This window comes from Struthio camelus, chromosome 5, assembly GCF_040807025.1.
Source record: "Struthio camelus isolate bStrCam1 chromosome 5, bStrCam1.hap1, whole genome shotgun sequence".
Taxonomy (NCBI): domain Eukaryota; kingdom Metazoa; phylum Chordata; class Aves; order Struthioniformes; family Struthionidae; genus Struthio; species Struthio camelus.
The window spans coordinates 38,817,204-38,838,278 of NC_090946.1; the positions used below are offsets into that span (position 1 = coordinate 38,817,204).

Below are 21,075 nucleotides of genomic sequence, written 5' to 3' on the forward strand. Positions count from 1 at the left end.
AAATCACCTCTTTTCCATTGTAGCATGCAAAGACCACAGGCATATTTAAACATTTTTTTTCAAATGCTCTCTTTCACTGGCCTCGGAAAGGTATTTTCTGTACCCTTTTACTTTAGAGAGATATATTTCTATCAAGTATTGGCATACAATAACTCAGCAGTTAAGCCATTTCCCTATTTGTTATCAAAATGAATTTTAGGCAACAGGTTTTTTCCCATTTTTGGCTGTGGTGACCATGACTAAAGCAAGGCAGAGGGTAAGTTAAATAATCAGCTCTTACAGATTAACTATACATCTTTTCCATCTTTCTTGAGGTAGAAGCAACAATGAGTGAGTCCTTACACAGTCTAAGTGACTTAATGTTTTAAGGAAAGGCAGCTTTGCTCAATACTGAAACATGTCTAATAATTCCTGTGAAATCTTATGAATTAATTCAAGAGAATTCAGAAAGTATCTACAATCTTTTTTTAAAAAAATTAACTCTTGTAAAACTTCGAACTAAATCAGGAACTGAAAAATTGGCAGGTGTTATCCCACAGAAATGATAACAGGCTAGTAGTAGATTTAACATGCATTCATTGTGGAGACCTCTTTCTTTGAATGCTCTGGCTAGGAAAAGTGCATTCTTTTAAGTTTACAGCTGTTAGGGTTTTTTTCAGTGTGGCAGACCATCATGACATCTTATTAATACAGATTTCAAAGACACTGATACCAAAGACCAGAGACAGCCTCCATGTGGAGAGCTAAAGTAGACAGACTGGTCATCCATGAGCCTAAGATAGCTAAGTGCAGACAAGAAATGAGCCTGAGCAGGACTATTAGGAGGCTACTGTGGGTGGTAAAACACTACAAGGGCAGATGAAGCAACTGATTTGAAAAGAGCAGAAGGAATTACAGATATTTAGTAAGTCAAACTTAGTCTTTCACTGAGCTACTGATGAACAATATTAATTTGCTGTTGCTGCTTTTGTTTTAATAAAAACAATTTGATCATAAATCAAATCTTGGACTTGCTCTTGGAAGCATTTTGCTCTTGAAAAGTTGAATGGAGGACAAAATCTTGTTCTGTATTTTATCTGCATTTGCTTTTCACAAAAAGGAGGCATTTTTAGCACCATTTTTGAAGATTAGTCTAGACATTTATTCCAGCCATGTGATAAAAATGACACTTAAATCGCCTAGAAACTTAATATCAACACATAAAACTCAAAGAAAAAAAAAGTTACATGTTCTACTAAATTGAAAGGAAATAATGCAGAAACATGCCCAAACACTACGCATCAAACGTTGGCCAGCTACCACAAAAACCCTGATGACAGCTGTTCAACAGAAGGAGGAGAAGGAACAAAACTAGCACGCGGAACAACCACTTCACAAATAACAGAATGCCAACAAAGGAAACAACCAGGACAGTTAGAGGATTAATCTGTTCCTTTTGGCTCACTGTCTCAAATAGTTTTTCCACAATTAAGATGAAGCTACTCTCAACGACCGTCTTCCCTTCCGCCACCACAAAAAGAACACAGTTAGATATTCCATAATGCAGGAAACTGTACTGGGCCACATTGCTTCTGAAAAAGAATTAGTAGTCAACTATTCAACAAAAACAACAATTGCCAAAACCTGCACCCTCAGAGTGAAAATCTAGACAATCTATATAATACAACTACGAAATAGTAACTAAGGCATCAGACGAGAAAGCATCCATAGTAATAGGAGAACATTTGCACAACAGCACTAAGGTTAACAAAGAACTCTTGATACTTCTTACCTGGAGTGTCAGAAACCGTCCATCATCTCTAAAAGAACAAGTCTCCTATATAACACAACAGGCTTTCTTTACAAACAAAAAAAAACATTAGCCACTTCCTTTCAATGGCCATCTTGTCATAAGATCGTTGCTAACTCTTTTATAAACTTTCCCACATAATAAAGGCTGAATCCTCAAACTGCCCTGAGTACTTACAGGTAACAATAAACTTTCTAATCCAAATATTAGATAATAATAAATGTATCTGAAATATATAAATACATGTTTGTTGTGTATTTACATATATTGTGTGTTTGTGTGTGTGTGTATATATAATATAAAATCACCTTCACATACAATGTTTTCTTTATGTAAGATAAACAGGTAACATCGTTTTAGACTTAGCAATCAACCAAAAACTACTCATCAACTTAATAAATCCTCTACTTCCAAAAAAAAAAAAAAAAAAAAGAGCAAAAACTAAGAAAAACAAAAACTAATTAGCAGAGTGAGTGACTATATTTGATTTGCTCATTCTAAACGTATGTTATGTTCCTTTCATGAAGGAGGGGGAGAAAGATGAACCATGTGCAAGAAGAAAGAGAGTGTTCCTTCCCTTGGGAGCTACCGTGCATCCTAAGGAACATCCCAGAGATAGCAAGGCACCACAGGCCGCAGCACATCCACACAGATCCGCACACATCCACACCGGGAACTTGAAGCTCATGCGAGAAGATAGAGAATACAGTGAAAGGAGCAGACAGCCAGGCCTCATAGGTGAAAGAATGAACCTCCCAGGGACCAGAGGCAACCAAGAGCAGCATTCTGCAACACAAATCTTTTTATTGCCTGAAGCCAACATTTCAAGTACACCAAGAACACAGGCAGAATATTGTAGAAACATTTTTGGATCTGTTTTCTCTTGCACAGCTGCTTTGAATTTCCATATTTTAAAAAAATTAGTCTACATTTTACTTCAGTAAAAACTAGCTTTCAGTTCTTTGGTTTTAGTTAAAAGACTTTTGGCGTTCTTTGGGGATGTCAACAGAGGAAGGTCCACATAGATCTACTTCAAAGGTTTAGCAGATGCAAGGTCATTCTGCTTTTGATACCCACCTTATCAATCTAAAGACTACTTTCATTCAACAAGAAAATTAAAAAAAAAAAAAAAGATTGTCAGCGTGAACAAATCTATCGCATACAAACTTATTACGGTACAAAAGAAAATCACACTGGTTTCGGACTCCTACAGTGGGATTCATCTCAACTTCAGAGGTCTACAATGTAGACGCGCAGATTGGATTTAATCACATGAACTTCTTAAAAGACTCAGTGAAAAGAAGTATGCATTCCTGCCATCGGCTTCATTTCATCCTGAGGTAGAAACAGCACCGAGCATAAGGCTGTCAGACAGAAATATGAGTAACTTGTAAGTTGGGCTCAATGCATTAATATTCACTGCTGTTGAAAAGGAAGCAAGGAAGGAAAGGAAGAAGAAAAGGGTGAATCCTGGGAAGCACAGAGATAAACATAATCTGGAATTAAACACACAGCGACATTAATCCATATTTCACTGCGACAATTGGCAAATGTGATCTAGGAGATATAAACAGAAGAGGAATATGTACGAAAGTGATTTTGTCCCTGTATAGGACATCCGTGAGTCTGATGCTAGGCTACACGTTCCAGTTCTGGTAGTGACCATTTTCAAAGGTGTAACAAGAAACAATGATTAGAAGTTGAGTTCAAGAAACCCAAACAGAAGTAACTTCATAGGCAAGAAAATATTTTTGAGTGGAGGTAACCATTGAAAAAAAATATCTGGGGAAGTGAAAGCTTCTCTATCAGTTAACAGTTCAAAAGAAGACCTGAGGTTTTTCAAAAAATTGCCAAATACAACTATTAGTTGTTAAGCCATTTAGCCATGTATTTGGCCAATAGCCAAATACAACTTTTACTTCAATCAAACGTACATTATTGCACTCAACAGAGAGATGACTGGATGAGGCATGGTGGCCTGTTTTATATAGGCAATAACTCTGCACCATTAAATGGTCCCTTCTCACTTTAGAGTTCATCAATCTGCAACAATCTGATTAAAGAATTTGAAGATTAATTTACAAAAGTAAATGGACTAAATTCTTTGCCCACACTAATAATTCCAATTCATATTATTTTTAAACTTTTTTAAAAAATAGTATTTTCCTTCTACAACTACATCATCTTCAAAGACTCATGCATTACTACTGATGTTCATGCACGAAGATCTCAGCTTTGTTGGGAAAAAGACACTTGATTACTGTGGTAAATTCAGTTAATTCAACAATTTTCTTTCGACTGTTTACTAATGAGACAGTAATGGCCATTGCAATCCTTTTGGGAACATAGTATTTTAAATAAAGTAGGCTTACAGAGAGATTTAACTGAATTTACAATATTTCCTTGATTTTGTTCTGCATGTACAAAACTAATACTGAATGTTTCAATTTAACACAAAAGGTGCTTCAGCAATGGGGAGGCCAGAAGATCAACATCAGCTGAAAATATAATTCAAATGTCTTTCAACAACATAATGATGACAATGTAATTAAAAGTAATTTGTATCTGATATATTCTGTTGAGCTTTAATTAGGAAGAGAAACGACTCTCTTTAGAATGACAGTTAATCCAGAAACTAAGATATTCCCCAGGTTTAGAGTACTTCCAATTATACAGTACCCTGATGATCAATACAACTTATGCTCTAGTATTTATGAAAGGCACAATTAGATCCCTAAAATAAGTATTTTGAAGGCTTTGTTATATATAAAACATCTCTATACCCACATACATAGACAGACACAATTGAAAAGCAACAACTGTCACCCCCCCCAAAAAAGGACAAGTTAGAAGATCCTACCTTCAGTTCTAGAGACATAAACTGAATATATACTCTATGTCCTATAAAATATAAATTATAAGTTTATGTCCATGCCTTAGTCATGATAATATAAATTACTGTTGTGTGGAATAAAATAAGAGATTTAAGCAATATGTCAGTAGTCTACTTAAATCAATGTATGATTTCTACAACAAAAATGCACTAGCAACTAATATACGTACCTTTCCTGATGACCCAAATCAGACAGAAATTCATCAACACGTCTTTGCAGTTCACTTCCTTCTAGATTTTTCAACTTCTTTAATTCACTTTGCAGGAAAAACCAAAGCTCCTTAGCCCCATTTTCAATCCTCCTCCTCAGTATTTCATGGTCTTTTCCCAGGCCTCCTGTTAAAAAAAGATAAAAGAATCAGCATTTGTAGCTGGGCCTGTTTGCTAAGAAACTAATACATTTGTGATACGGAATACCAAAATTTTTTTAAAAGAAAAAACAAATTATCTACCAACCATCTCCTGTCCGCTTCTTATAGTTTTCTATCTGTTCTTTGGCCTTTAAAAGTTGCTCTTCTAAAGCATGTACCTTTCCTGCAGCTGGTCCCTGATCAATAGGACCATCTGGTATCCTAGAGCAGAGGAAAGAAAGAAATTACATAATGTATAAATGATATTTGCCTCCTTTTTGAAAGTAATTACTGGTAAATTATTAGCATTAGGAGTACAGTTCTCTTCATTTTGTTCCATAGCGATTTGCTGATACTTGTGAAAGTAATGTTTGTAGCAGCTTAACTCCTTTCCTGTGAGAAACAGAGGAATCATAACCATTTCCTGGACTGACTGGCACACAGACGTAACCTAATTCAGGAATATGCCCGCACACGTTCGAGCTATTTCTTATATTCTCACATGAAATACACTCTGGTCTTGAATGCTGGTTGTGTATTCGTAGAGGACCAGAGCTCCAGCACTAGAATTCTACTTTTTAGTTGATGTTGTCTTACATACAGGCACCAGATGGTTTTAGCGTATGTTCTGGACTCAGCACAAGGAGCTAGCTTGTTAAATGCCCCATCATTGTAATTTTTTTTATGACAGCTCTGGGGATCTAAACAGCTGATGACCCAAAATAACATGAGCAAATGTAACGTCCATGTGTGAAATCTCAGGTGTATGAGCACAGAAGAAACATGAATCCTGAAAATCATGAGCCAACAGATCAGCCCCAAGTGTATTGCTGAGGTTCGGTCACCATCTCAACTTGAATCCACAAATTAATAAACTGAGATTATTTAAGTGTAGAAATGAAATGCCATTTTCCATTTGTCTTAGGAATTAAAAGTTAATGGAAGGAAAATAAAAAATCCTGTCATCTACGTAGAAGTGACACTTCTGGTTGATCCAAGAATTAAAAATTATGCCACCTTTTGTAAGATTTTTTGTAAGAACTGATCCCAAAATGGAAAAGAGGAAGTCGAATGTAATGAAGTTTCTAGGATTATAAAGAATACAGAATTCTTGCAGAATATGAAGGTGATTCTTCATTCATTACGATCATAATGGCATAAAAAGGAAAGGACATCCTCTGTACGCCCTCCTCCCCGCACACAAAATTTCAAGGCATAATATAGGAAGATCCTTGTCAGAACAAAGATGATTCCATCACAGCGAAAACAGTGGTTAGAAGGAGTATGTTTATACTACAGCAGAAACTACATCTCAGGAGGACGCTTAGAAGGCCATAGTTGACTTTCATGTTTCAGATTTTAATAATTTAATAGCAACATATGTATAGGAACTGATGGGAAAAAAGACCATTTTCACCAGGGAATTTGAAGGGGATAAACACCTGACATGAGCACCAGAAAGGCATTTCACTTGAAGGACAGTTATTAAAGCCCCTTTCTTCAAGAAGGGAGAGAGAGGGAGATGGAAGAGGAAGCTATGCAACAGGAAAAAACATTACCTGACAGAAATTTAACAGAGTCGAAACTCCTTACTAAAAGCAACTTCGGGACAATTAAATTAGTGCAAAATATTTGTTTGGGTTCTAAAACTCTCACTATTCTACCACGGTAAAGAGAAAGAAAGGATCATCAGCTGCTCATATATGTTTTTTTATCCACTGGGGGAGGGGGGGGTTTAACCATGACAAAACTGGGTGAAACACTACAATTTTAAATATGTGCATTCCCAAAATATACTCGTCCTTGTGTGGACAAATAAAGACCACAAATTTGTGAACCTAAGCATACAACAATTATATGCTAAGAAATTATACTGAGATATAGTACTGTCTTTCCACACAGAAGATAATACAAATCAATCTTTGAAAGAAATGCATCAAAAAATATCTAAGCTCCTGCAGTGGTTTAAAATCACAAGTTCAAAATATAATATTTGTGATCTGCGAACCTGTTTTCACTATGTGGATTGTGAGAAGACAACTAAATACAAAATTACCATACAGTTTCTAGGAAAAATGGAATGGCTTATCTTGTATGAACCCTATTCTCTAAAAGCAGAATTTGTGAAGGACAATAAGGTTAAAAGGTATGAAATCATTACTACGAGAAATCCCAGGAGAGCCTACACATCCACCGGACATAAGGAAGTCTGCTAAAGAAGTAATTATACAATTCTGCAGAAAGATGGTTGTGCATAATATGAAAGAAGCACATTAACTCCAATCATCTGATATAGTCAAGATTTATTTTAAAAAAGGTGCACACTATTTAACATTCAACTTGCTTTGGTGTAATTAGGTTGTTACATAAAAGGAAGGGAGAAAAATTTTCCTAAGCTAGTTGTTTGGACTTTTGAAAACTGTATCATTTTAGGATAAAACTAAAATAACTAGTTTTTTTTCAGTTTTATTTTCTGTATATCTGTCACCTCATCAGATTTGGAATTGCTGTCTTCCTCACTTTCACCCAGTGTCAAACTTATGGAAAACTTTCTTCTCTGCAACCAGAGCAGCTTGCTTGTTACTGCCCTCTACAAGTACATCTACTGACTTGGAGTTAAGGCAACACTTGAGGGAAAAGTCTTTGAATTACAATTCTTATTTATACATGTGGCAACACTGCAGATAACTTCTAGTGCAGACAATCCTGAAACCCATATGAATAATATGTATTTATTTATAATTATTCTTACTGAAAAACATATACATCAAGTTTTCAAACCAAAATAAGTGCTGACAAGTGACTTACTCCTTAAAATCATGAGTTCATCTAAACTCTGATTCAAATTAACAATCAAAGAAAACTTCAGTAAGCATCTAGCACATAATATCCTTCACCTACTGCTATCAAAGAATCACACAGAATGGCTGAGGTTGGAAGGGACCTCTGGAGACCATCTAGTCCAACCTCCCTGCTCAACCAGGGTCACCTAGAGCATATTGCCCAGGATCACATCCAGACGGGTTTTGAATATCTCCAGGGAAGGAGACTCCACCACCTCTCTGGGCAACCTGTTCCAATGCTCTGTCACCCTCACAGTAAAAAAGCTTTTCCTCATGTTCAGATGGAACTGTCTCTGTTTCAGTTTCTGCCTGCTGCCTCTTGTCCTGCCCCTGGGCACCATAGAGAAGAGTCTGGCCTCGTCCTCTTGACACCTTCCCTTCAGATACTTGTACACATTGATGAGATCACCTCTCAGTCTTCTCTTCTCCAGGCTGAACAGGCCCAGCTCTTGCAGCCTTTCCTCATAGGAGAGATGCTCCAGTCCCCTCATCATCTTTGCAGCCCTCTGCTGGACTCTCTCCAGGAGTGCCATGTCTCTCTTGTACTGGGGAGCCCAGAACTGGACACAGGACTCCAGGGGAGGCCTCACCAGGGCTGAGCAGAGAGGGAGGATCACCTCCCTCCACCTGCTGGCAACACTCTGCCTAATGCACCCCAGGAGACCATTGGCCCGCCTGGCCACAAGGGCACATTGTTGACTCATGCTTAACTTGTTTTGTTGTCCACCAGCACTCCCAGGTCCTTCTCGGCAGAACTGCTTCCCAGTAGGTCAACCCCCAGCCTGTACTGCTGCATGGGGTTATTCCTGCCTAGGTGCAGGACCTTGCACTTGCCTTTGTTGAACTTCAGGAGGTTCCTCTCCGCCCACCTCTCCAGCCTGTCCAGGTCCCTCTGAATGGCAGCACAGTCTTCTGGGGTATCAGCCACTCTCCCCAGTTTAGTATCATCAGCAAACTTGCTGAGAGTGCACTCTTGTCCCTTCATCCAGGTCGTTGATGAATACACTGAACGAGACTGGACCCAGGACTGACCCCTGGGGGACACCACTAGCTACAGGCTTCCAGCTAGACTTTGCACTGCTGACCACAACCCTCTGAGCTCTGCCATCCAGCCAGTTCTCAATCCACTTCACTGTCCACTCATCCAACCCACGCTTCCTGAGTTTACCCATGAGGATGTGATGGGAGACGGTGTCAAAAGCCTTGCTGATTGATAACACTGTAAATTAAACTATAGATATAAAATAAACAAAAATAAAAATGACCTGATACAGGCAGCCACGATAATATACCAAATAGTCGTTTTGTTTGAATTATATTTCCGAGGACATACACTGTGTGATTTTGTATGCTGTTTCCTACCACCTCAGAGTTAAATATAAATGATCTTTTCCATAATGAACTCATAGCAACTAACTTTAAACATCAGAGAGATTATGTTGCATAAATAATTATATTCTGCTTTGCCCCTTTTTAGCAATCCAGTTACTCCAAGACAGAAAAAGAAAATCCTTGTGGATCATCCATCAGTGAAACCATTTTCTCATGACTTCCAGGTAACACAGATAGATAATGACATAGTAGCAGTATCTAATGTGAATATCTAAAGCCAACAGAACCACTCAGAAATTCATTGTAGTGTCATTCACTTTAGCTGGCAGAAGTATCATAAAATGTAAAATAGAAAGAAAAGGAAAGAAAGGAAAGAAAGGAAAGAAAGGAAAGAAAGGAAAGAAAGGAAAGAAAGGAAAGAAAGGAAAGAAAGGAAAGAAAGGAAAGAAAGGAAAGAAAGGAAAGAAAGGAAAGAAAGGAAAGAAAGGAAAGAAAGGAAAGAAAGGAAAGAAAGGAAAGAAAGGAAAGAAAGGAAAGAAAGGAAAGAAAGGAAAGAAAGGAAAGAAAGAAAAGAAAGAAAAGAAAGAAAAGAAAGAAAAGAAAGAAAAGAAAGAAAAGAAAGAAAAGAAAGAAAAGAAAGAAAAGAAAGAAAAGAAAGAAAAGAAAGAAAAGAAAGAAAAGAAAGAAAAGAAAGAAAAGAAAGAAAAGAAAGAAAAGAAAGAAAAGAAAGAAAAGAAAGAAAAGAAAGAAAAGAAAGAAAAGAAAGAAAAGAAAAGAAAGAAACTACCCTTCCAAGGTACTTAAAGCTTATAACAATTTATCTCCAAAAGGAACAATGTAAGATTCCACATGTTTTAACTCAAATATTTTCTCAGTCTTTCATGCACGTCTTTCTGCGTTCTTCGTCTGGAGCTACAAGCTTTATGAATAACTAAATCCACTTTACAATTTCCTTTTTTTCTTTTGACATTTTTTCTGTGAGAAGAAAACAATATTTGATTATCAAGGACTACTAACATACATAGACAAACAAAAGGAATATAAGTTGTCCCTTCATTCTTCTAAGGTCACACCTCCCCAGTAACTAAAACTGAAAGGAAGTATTCAAGGTGACCTGCAAATAAAGATTGAGCAGCCTCCTTAGTCAATTTAAATCAGCATAGCCCCGGCCAATGCTGATTTATATCCATGGAAGATGTGTTTCTTCTCTTAATTCAGAATTGCACAAAACCTAATAGAAACAGCAGAGATGCACACCATATAGTTCAATGATGAGTTTTCTCCCTCACACGATGACCCTGCTAGATAGCCTTAGGTTCAAACTAGAGACATTTTAAATACAGCTAATGGAAAACAATACGTTAAATTACATCTAATAGATACACTAAATATAGCTAATATAAAACAGTATGTTAAAATACTATTTGGAATTTTATCAATCCAATAATGTTCTTTTTACCCAAGTCCCTTTCAATGCTTTATTATAGCAAGTTCTACCAGTTTACTGGACCCAATAACTGCTAAGAATAATTGATACAGGTAGGTTAATAGATTGGTTTATGATTAACTGATCCTGAGGTTGGATTCTATCCCAGCATCAGCTCCAATTCAATTAAAGTAATTGTAGTGCTCTTCCAAAACTAAAAACCTTTCTCCTCTTTATGAAGTCACACTCAGAACTATGGCAATAATGTCCAGCGGAAGATAGGTGTTTTATTTGCTTGATTACATTTTGTCCTTTTCCTCTCCTGTTCCACTTTCTAGCACATGATCCTATTCAGATAAGAAATAGGTTATGGTATTTATTGAAATGACTGCATGTTCTAGAAAATGCAATGTTTAATAGATTTTAGGAATTTAATATATATCCTTATATATTTAAGGAATGTGATGTACTAGTAATATGAACACAATATGAATATATTTAACAACTTTCTCTATTTCCCAGAAGAGAGCTCTTAAATTAATGGGTCCTACACTGCCAGTCATATCTGTCAGGTGAGGATGTCACTGATGTCCAATAAAGGATACAATTTTGACTATCTCCCAACAGGACACAAAGGAGTAAATGAATACCACGAACTGTTAATCTATTAAGTCTAAGACATACAAGAAGTAATACACACAACTTTTCCCGTTTCCCTACAAGAAAATCAGAAATTACAAAAGTAATAATTTTAAGCTTCACTTAAAAAAAACCCTTATAATATCTAAGTGTACAAGTGACAGTCTTCAGCAGTCACACCGTAATTCTAGTAAATTCAAATTTCAAGTAATGCAACATTACAGGCAAATAGTGAAACAACATTATGCAATACTTTGATTATTACCCCCTATCAAGTCTCCTTTAAGCAACTATAAAAACTGCAGCAAAAATTTCTCTTTTTGCTACAAGATCTATGAAATTTGCAATAAGTGTTCTGGAAAATGTCCATTAAATTCTACTAGAAACAGAAAAGTAGGATAGCAGTGTATAAAAGAATGCCTTTTTATTACCATTTTGCACTAATGATAGCCAAGCTACTTCTAAAATTAACCCAGATTTGTTCACATCAATATTATTTATAATTATGTAAGGTGTATGGTAGCTGTCCAAATCTCATTATACAACAGTCACGTACATAATTTCTAAAATTGAGGCAATACAAAACACCTGTTATTTTACTTGTTATCTTCTGCATCACTGATATACATCTGTGCCTTTTTATAGCCCACAAGTAAAGTTTTTACAAAACGTCATATTGGCAGAAGAAAAACTACAGTAATTTCCCACCCAAAGCTTTCCAAATGCACTAAGAAAAAGAAGTGCTGCCTGAACTCATTACAAGTCATCAGAAGTAGCACAACACAAAAGCGTACTCAATTTCTAAAGGACAAAAAATGTGTTAAATTTAGAAAATGCAAAAAGATAGGACTGTTTCAACTTGCACTGTTGCAAAGACATACCTTAAAAAATGGATCTCAGGATAACCTCACAAAAATATAAACTATTCTTAAACAATAACTGTAATCAATTACAGATATATATATATATATATATATATATATATATAGCTAGACAGATATATAAATGTTAGAAAAGTATTATTTATTTTGTGAAATCAAACATACAAAAGTTAGGGGAAAAAATAGACAATTTCTTGCCATGAAATCTTCATTCTACTCCTCATGCATCCTGCATAGGAGAGAGGTAACCAGCAGAAAAACTACATATCAAATACAATTTAAGTATCATAATCCAAAAAAGGGCTTAGCTAAGATTTATAAGGGTAGTCTCTATATGCCATTTCCCAAGTTTTAAAAGGTTGATTTTGTATGCATGTGAATTATCTTCTTTTCAAATACTTTTTCTTGGCTGTTCTGTTATCTTTAGGGACGGGGAGTTTCTTCATAAACTGGTGGCAAAAGAACATTCATATCTGAGAATGGAAAGATCACTTCTTGGTGCCATATGCTGGCCTTCATGGATGGCCAGATGCAATTAAGGACAGCCCAGCTCCTATTTTCACCATCCCAGAGGATTCAGCACTTTTATCAGGCAAAGAGGAAATCAGAGAACTCACAAGAACTGTTATAATGGAAAATGCTAGGCAATTTAAATATAATGGTCACGATATAAATAAGGTATCCATATAATTAAAGATCAAATATTTTGAAGCTAGTTTTCTCTAGATTCAAAATGGAAATTGTTTCAACAACTTCTACTTTATTGAACTATTCAGTTCTTGTAATCTTACATGCTTTCCCTCTCTTTCTTCCTGCCCCAGCTAGCTATTATTAATGACATAGCTCGGGATTATGGTAATTTTCTGCTATTCACAAAGCTTCTTTACACCCCAAAAAATCTGTGAATCTGGAGCTTTCTTTTTAATCTAAAAGTTACATCTAATTATGTCAAAAGGCTTTTACTGGTATACTTAATCAGCTTCCTGTTTATTGTTGCAGTCTTCGATGAAGACATTCCTGTTTTGTTTAAACTCCTCTAGATATGACCTTAAGCTGGAATTACTATTGAAATAAGTTTAAATTAATGCCTTAGCTTATCCTTGCTGCACGCTGCACTATATTCTGTATCTTCATTGCAAAAAGTGTGCAACTAAAAAGCCTATTGTGGAATTAAAAAGCCTATTTCTTTAGATGTAAAATCTAAATGGAGACAGAACAACAAAAACAAGATAGAGTTTTTATCTCAATGTAGCAATATCCAAGCTGGGAACAGGGTTGACCATTACGAGCTACATTGATAAAGCTTCTTAACCTTCCAGATTTCACAGTTAGAATCAATAATTATGAGTTTTCAGTGTAAAACCACACCTCCTGGCAATGAAATCGTATTCAAATAATAGTTCCAGCTTCTCTGTCTTTGATCGGCAAAGCCTAAAATAACATCCTAAAGTGAAGACATAATTTATCTTGGGCAATAGCAATCTTCTCTGTCTGAATCTTTGAAGTTAGGAGATATTTTTGTTTGTTTAATAAACGTTCATAGTACCAGTAATCTCTTCCAGGAGATACCAAATCCATGGACGGTGGATGGCCTCATTTTAAATAGCTGCATTGCTATAAAACTGTATATGAGCTATATTTAAGCCATTAGTTGTTTTTAACACCACCTGTTCTATTTAGCAAACAAAGAGACGAGACACTGAAAATCTGTATCACATTTATGATGGAATACTTTAATGATTAAGGTTGACCAAGAAACTTTTCTCTAACCTATTTCTGAAGTTTCTACAAAAACAACTTTCCGAGCTTTGCTCACTATAAATAATGAAAATACTGCCTGAAGAGCTTCCACGCCCGAACTGGCTCATTTTCAGCCAGCACTGACAGCTGACCATGTAGATGTACTGTTATTCAAATAGGCATTTAAAGTCACTTCAGGCTTCTTGTGCAAGAGTTTCAAATTCTCCTGCGGTTATATACAATCACTAGGAAGAAAGGTGTTAGAAATACCTCTCAGCACACAAAAGAAGCTGGGCAGAGTCCAGATAAGACAGTTTGGGATCACCTGTTCCAGAAACTTGCAGCAGTTAACTGGAGGACATAGAAGGAATGTTCCATCCTAACATGTTTAGAATAGAACTAAATTGATGTTTATCTTTGTGTATATCACAGAAAATTGTCAATACAATATTAGCTATTATTTAAAACTTGGCCACCGGAAATATATTTTCCAGAATATAGAGAGGCTGGAGAAACAGAGAGGTGGTTAGAAAAAAATCATCATTGCCTAAAATATACCTTAACCTTTGTCAATGCATCTCCTCTACCAAATGCCTGTACCCTGTCATCAGTGAAATCAAGTACATTTACTCTTTTCTAGGCACTACACGATTTGAAATGGTCCTATTTCAATGACTGTGCAACACATCATATTACTGTTCAGGTCAGCCAAATGTGGGGAGTTGAAAGCATGGGGACTGGTAATCTTGCATTCAAGGCCAAATATTACCCCCTCTGAAACAGACACAAACCCTAGGGTTTGCCTATTATTGTCTCATATTAAAGTAACTTAAGGTACTGTATTTTATTCAAATATTGGATCTTGCTTAAGTTTCTTTATGGCAGGAGACTCTATATTACATCATTTTGGCAACAAAAATATATTAAACTGCTGGTCAGTGCAGTTGTTGTCATATATTAATAAATTAAGTTTAGATAACTACAGCCCACTCAGTCATCCATTGCTGTATTAGTCAAGATGAAGACAATCTGTGCTTAAGGTGCAGAGACAGCTTGGGTCTCTTTCTCTGTGCAGCACCACATGAAAGCTGAGGCACCTTTTCCAGTGCTGACATATGTTCAAAACTAAGATACGTGTTTTTCACAACACAAATCCCGAGCTAAGAAGCCTTATCAGCACCCAGCACCCAACAGTGCATTCCATAAACCAGGAACAGAGTGCAGTGATAAAGACTAAGGCAGGGAAACCAGTTCCTAACCTACCAGATGAAATAGGCTTCACCTTTTTCCAGCTTCCAAACTGACCTAAAGATAAGGTAACACGAAGATGAAGAACAGAAAAGTAGCAAAATAAGGAGAAAAAGAGAATTGTGCAATTCAGTAATTTTTCCCATGATGTATGAAGGAGTGAAACAAAACAACGAGGTAAAAAATCAAAAGCAGCATCTGCTCCTAAAAGGTATTAAAAGGCAAGTCCAAAATCAGTTTGTCATTGCCAACAAAGAAGAACCCAAGAGAAGTGAAGAGGGCTCAACTGCCAGTGCCCCTTGTCCTCCACGCTGCACACAGGTGATCCTAGCCAGACCACTTCGGCACACATGTCCTCGTGCTTGTGAGTATAACTTCAGCTCACATAAGAGATTTAGAAAGAAATACTACCTTCCCATTCCATAAGACCTTCTATTGAGCTTTGTTACTCTGGTCTCCTACAACAGCATATGAAGCTACCTCTTCTGCGCGTGTTCCCATGATGCAGTAGGATTTTCAGGTTGTGTGTATTGATGTCCACATACTTGGATCCAATTTGGCATCACATCCAGCGTAAGAAGCTGGGAAAAGTCATACAAAGACACCCAGAAGTCTACGCAAAAAAGCAATCTGGCCGGCACTAAGCAAGATGGAGTATTAGAGGACGACTCTAATAAGAAGTCTGGAGGACTTATTAGATAGTAAAATGTAGAGCTGAGTTGGTTCCAAACACTTAAACTGGTATTACAGCAGTATAACATGCCCTGCAGAACACTGGACAGCACAGAAGGAAGACCTCACACTACAGGAACTAAGGCCAAGAAGGACCAAAGCAGCGCTGCTGAACTCAGCCTGGTTCCTTAGGGTGATATTAAGAAGTCTCTACACCATATTCCAGAGCACCTATATTAGCTCCTATCAGTCTTCAGGCACTCAGATTAACTACTTTTTGCTCACATTAGAAATATCATAGCCCCACTATTATGGATACTGCACTATTGACAGGGGTACAGATCCTCTGAAAACAAGATTTAATAATGGCTCTGTAATTAATCAAAAAAAAAAAATTGGATTCCAAAATGAAAAATTCTGCTCTTCTCATAAATCTTTCTCATCCAGAGGTAAATTAACCCATTTAGGCTAGTTTAGCAGTATCCAAGGAGGCAGATAACATTATCAGAAGCTGGGAAACCTCTCATTTTCATTTTGAATATTAATGGCTTTCAGATAGAGAAATAATCTCCTGATGCTTATATAGCTTCTTACTAGTAAGAGGCGCTGTCTGCTGGAGAAGGTAAAAGAAAGCACTTCAAACTGCAAGTGTACCCATTTATAACGTAACAAATAATTATAAAAAGGGAGAGGAGCTTCACTATTTTACAAGCATCACTACAAGCTTAGCTGTAAGGCAATAAAAAAAATAGTTATGAGCATTCATATAACGTGGCAGTCTATTGCAGCTCATCTTCAGCAGGCCACGTTTATCTTCAGCAAGTTCTACAAACGTTCTCACCACTTCTAAAATGAACTCCACCAGCTACCGCATGCAAAAGCGTAGAAAAGTCACTAGCTCTTCTCATTGGTTTAAACATCATAAAGATTGTTGAAGTTGCTGCAACTGTTAAATCCATGATGGTGAGGAGTTACTCTCCTACAGAATTCTGGTGTTCTGATAGTAACACTTGAACCGCATTGAATAGTGACCCTAGGTTAGACTAAAACTAAATGAAAAAGATTACTTAGTTTGTTTAAAGCTTTTTGCCACATGTTTTCATTTAGTTATAGCATTGAACAAAATACTTCTCTATGTTTTTAAATATAACAAAAATAGGTTTAAAAAAACCTTTCAATTTAATTTTTTTTAACTTCATACAACCATCTTCTGAATAGTTTTATTACTTTTTGAATCTTACCTGAGAGATTCTGCCATCCGTCTTAAGTCTTCATTTTGCTGCTTTAAACGTTCAAGTTTAGCAAGTATCTTGGATAATTCACGACTAGAGTGATCTGGGTGCTCACTGTCTCGTACCAGATGTCCACCAATATAAAAGAGTAAAGTTCCCCAAGCAAAGAGGATGAGCATAATCCAACGCCAAGAACCAGTCCATGGCCGCATTTTCAGGTGTTCGATTCACTCAAAAACTGCTTCTTCTCACAAAATAACAAGCATTTTAAGTCCTTAGCCTGTACAAAAGTGGACAATTTCAATTGCTCTGCTTCACCACATTGTACTGGAGAAAAATTATTCGCAGTGTTTGTCCTACAGCAGCTCCTTAGAGGAGATCTTTATGTGGTTGTACATAGAAAGCATTAATATTGTATCAGTCTTGGTTTATATTCTGTGGAAAGAATAAAAGAAATATGAAGTTATAATTCTGATACATAACAGAATACATTGGAGTGCAATTAAGCTAAATGTATTGTTACTAACACCTAGGAATGCTGATGGATAACGTTACTACTTTCCACCAAAGAGAAAAAGAAAACGCTTTTAAGTTTCCACAATAAATACGCTGAGTTTATTAAAGAACACAAAATTAATTCCAGATTTGAAATGGCCAGAGGAAACGCTACTTTTTTTTTTATAAGAGGAACATTTACCAAATTACCAGTATTTACCAAAATATTTATGTGTCAATGCACACATTACAAAAGTTCAATAAATCAGAAAACACACTCTCCAGGAAACTTAATATTCTCCTTTATCATCAACATAAAGACTTTTTATTCGATTATAAATTCATCTCCTTTTTTTCCCCGCTACGATGATCTCTCTTCTCTCTGCTGTCTTGTATCGTGACTCCCGCTCCAAAAGAAAACAGTTTTAACAAAATAAAACAGCCATTCTATCAACAGACGTCACTGTTGGCAAGTAGATTGGCCTAGTACCAGCTATGATACCAATTAAGCAACTTGCAAACGCTGCCCAGACCATAAGCAATAATTTCTAGGTAACAACTCATTGTATATGTTCCTCTTCAATTTCTAGTGGCTTCTAAAATGGCTGTCTAAAATTAAACCTAAAACTTTATTTCTTCATTAAAATTGTAAGACAGCACAACTTCACTCTTTAGCCTTCCAATGCACTTGTTAGAATAGTGAAAAGAAGAAACACTGAACATTTGAGATACGTAGAAAAGAGGAGAATTTCAAGTAAAACTCATAGTTACAAGAAAAAGAAATTGGGCTTCCTAGGAATTGTAGAAGAGGAAAAAGATGAGAAGGAATTGAGGTTTTGAATAGAGTAAATCAGACACAGCAGTTTTCACACACCACTAAAAGTCTTGGGCATTGTTATAGTCACATATTCTAAAAGCAGACCTGAGTTCAGAAATCTAACTCTTTAGAAACATCTTTAAAAATATCAAACCCATTTTGACAAGTTTTATTATTAAAAATATAAAAACGCCAGAAAAGCTTAAAAGGTAATAGCTTCTCTCATCTAAAACCACTGCACCCACTAAAAAAAAATGCAAACAAAATCACCTTAACTCATTTTCTACTTGACAAGACATCATTTAATGACTGTAAGAATTTCCTCAATCTATCTAGGATGGATCTTAAGATTTAACTGATAAATGTGTCTAAACTGTTCAAAAGTACTATCACTCCTTTTCCTCCCTCTTTGCATAATACAAGGCATACTGAAAAGATATATTCAATTCCCAAAATAACCTATACTTCCAGTTCTCGAATCTATAAATCTGCCCTATTTTCTTTGAGATACTATCTGCAGCCATATTCTCCCAAACTCTTCTTCTCCACTTAACCCCTGTTTCACCTGGACTTCTATTTTCTTTAACCCATGCTTTTGTTCCATTCCAACTCCATTTCAAGTTCTGAGAAAAGATGTTCCCTTCTTGCAGTACCATCCATACTCATCCAGTTACAGAGTTATGTCTAGAGCACTGACTTCCAGATACAAAAATTCAAATAGAGTATTAAAAATGCTGACAATTATCTCTTGTTATTTTGGGGTAGGGTTTTTGTGCATTTTTGATAGAGGCACAAAAATTACATTTCAACTAGCAAGATGGTAGACAAAGTAAAATATCTGAAAACTGAATATCACTACTCAAACGGAAAACATTTGCAAAAACTCTCTCAGTTTTTCCATCTAATGCATCTGTGACAAGATAAGTTATAGGTGATTCTTTGAAAGTAATTTCAGATTCCCCTGCTAGGAGCAAATGATTTTCTACAGATCTCTAAGAAAGCTTCACGTAGCTTTTCCTCTAACCTAGTAAAAGTGTGAGACTGCCTCCAGGAATTTTTCTACAATCTCTCAAATCACAGTGTGAGAAAAAAGTGCTTTTTATTTCTTTTCTATTTCATATTTCTCCTGAGGAACGACAGTTAACTTCATAGTGTCCGGTCTGTTCACTCATCAAGTACTACAGATGTCAAGATATTCCTTAAACAGTCTAACAGGGTGATTAGTTGGATCTGTCTCATTCATCAGGGTGGCCAAACGGTCTGGCACTGAAACAAATTTGTGAATAATTCTTTTTACTTCCCTAGTGAAGACTTTGAAAATCACTGCAGCTCTCCCCGTTAAGAAATGAAGGAACTAAAGCAACCTGCTACCAGAGCCTTATCTCAAGAAGAAAATAAGATGTTGGCTAGTGCAGGTTTTTCTCCTTGATTTCTAGAAGAGGTGGAAGACTTCTCTTGGGTCTGCGGTCTTAATCGGGTGGCAGAATAATTTTCTCAGAAAAGTCTGAAAGGTGATAATCTATAACCAGAGTTCACCACCTCAAATAAAAGAAGCTCTACTTCAGCTGCATGATATCTCAATAAGAATATCAGTTTCACTCATTATAAATGATAAGTTTTGAAATTCTATGATACTAATATTTAGGTTTATACAGAATTAGTGTGTTAGCAAGGTAATAAATTCTAAAAATATTTTGCCAAATTAGTTTGTACACAATGTGCTCAACCAGAACAGATGGGGTGGGGACAAGCAAGAAAGATGAGAGAGTCAGAGCAGGGAGACAGCCAGAGCAAGAAAGGGGAAAGAGCCAGAGAAAGAGTGGTAAGTAAAAGACAATGATAGGGGAAAGGCCAACAAAACTCAAAAAAGAAATAACAAATATGAGCTTGAACAAATAAACTCTCAATTAAACATGACACAGAGGCAGAGCAATAGTATATATGCTTTTACACAAAATCTACTAGCTAACAAAAGGTTCTGGGAACTAGAGTACCTGGTTTTAAGAGGCTGTTGACACAGTGCAAATAGAAACTCAATGGAAGGAAGATCCACAAGGAGACTAATGCCAGGGTACACGCTATATGAAACAGAACAGGCCATGCCCAGCCCATGAAGGATTTTTTCTGTAAGTGAAGCAAGCTGAGAGACAAATCAATTATCCTTAGGAACAATTAATATAAAACCCTTATGGACTGAAGCTTGAGGTCTACGTAGGAAAAGTGTACTATTATTGTGACTATGCTACCAATCACCCAGTATATTGCTGACTGCAGTTGCAACACACTGAGCGAAATCAGAAAGTCAGTGAGAGCAGGGGAAAGAAAAAAAAGGGTAGCAGACTTCAAATATTCGTCTGTTGATTGAATAAATATTATGCCGGAAATTATACTGAGATTGAACAGACATCATAAAACTGCTTAAGAGAAAAGCTACTAAGAAAATCCGTAAGAGGAAAAATAACCCCTCCCTTAGTCACAGACAGTTTGTAGAACTTAGGTCAAAAAGTTTCTGCTGAAGGACCACTTTATAGTAGTTTGCATAATATACTTCCTTCTAGGAGCAACAAAAGTAAAAAAATCCACTACAGTTGTCATTAATTTCAAGAAGAGAACGTCATAAGAAGAGAAGTGGCCTCCATGCCACCTGGAAAGATATCATGGTAGAAGTTCTTAACTAAAATGGCAAGTATAAAGGAGACCACCATAATTAGGAAAGTA

The 21,075-nt window shown here is 36.3% G+C and overlaps 1 protein-coding gene across 10 annotated transcripts in view; it reads right to left on the bottom strand.

Annotated features, from left to right (window-relative positions):
* Positions 1–21,075, bottom strand: part of FUT8 (fucosyltransferase 8) — a 127,744-nt gene that overhangs the window by 52,362 nt on the left and 54,307 nt on the right. For 9 of the 10 annotated variants that reach the window (XM_068945601.1, XM_068945609.1, XM_068945607.1 and 6 more), the window contains 3 exons: positions 17,055–17,480; positions 5,139–5,254; positions 4,853–5,018 (listed from right to left, as the gene is read on the bottom strand). In XM_068945601.1, coding sequence (XP_068801702.1) covers positions 4,853–5,018; positions 5,139–5,254; positions 17,055–17,257 — 485 coding nt within the window. In that variant the 5' untranslated portion in view covers positions 17,258–17,480. Of the gene's footprint in view, positions 1–4,852; positions 5,019–5,138; positions 5,255–17,054; positions 17,481–20,351; positions 20,477–21,075 lie in introns of those variants that run through there. The other variant, XM_068945608.1, reaches the window with a different exon arrangement.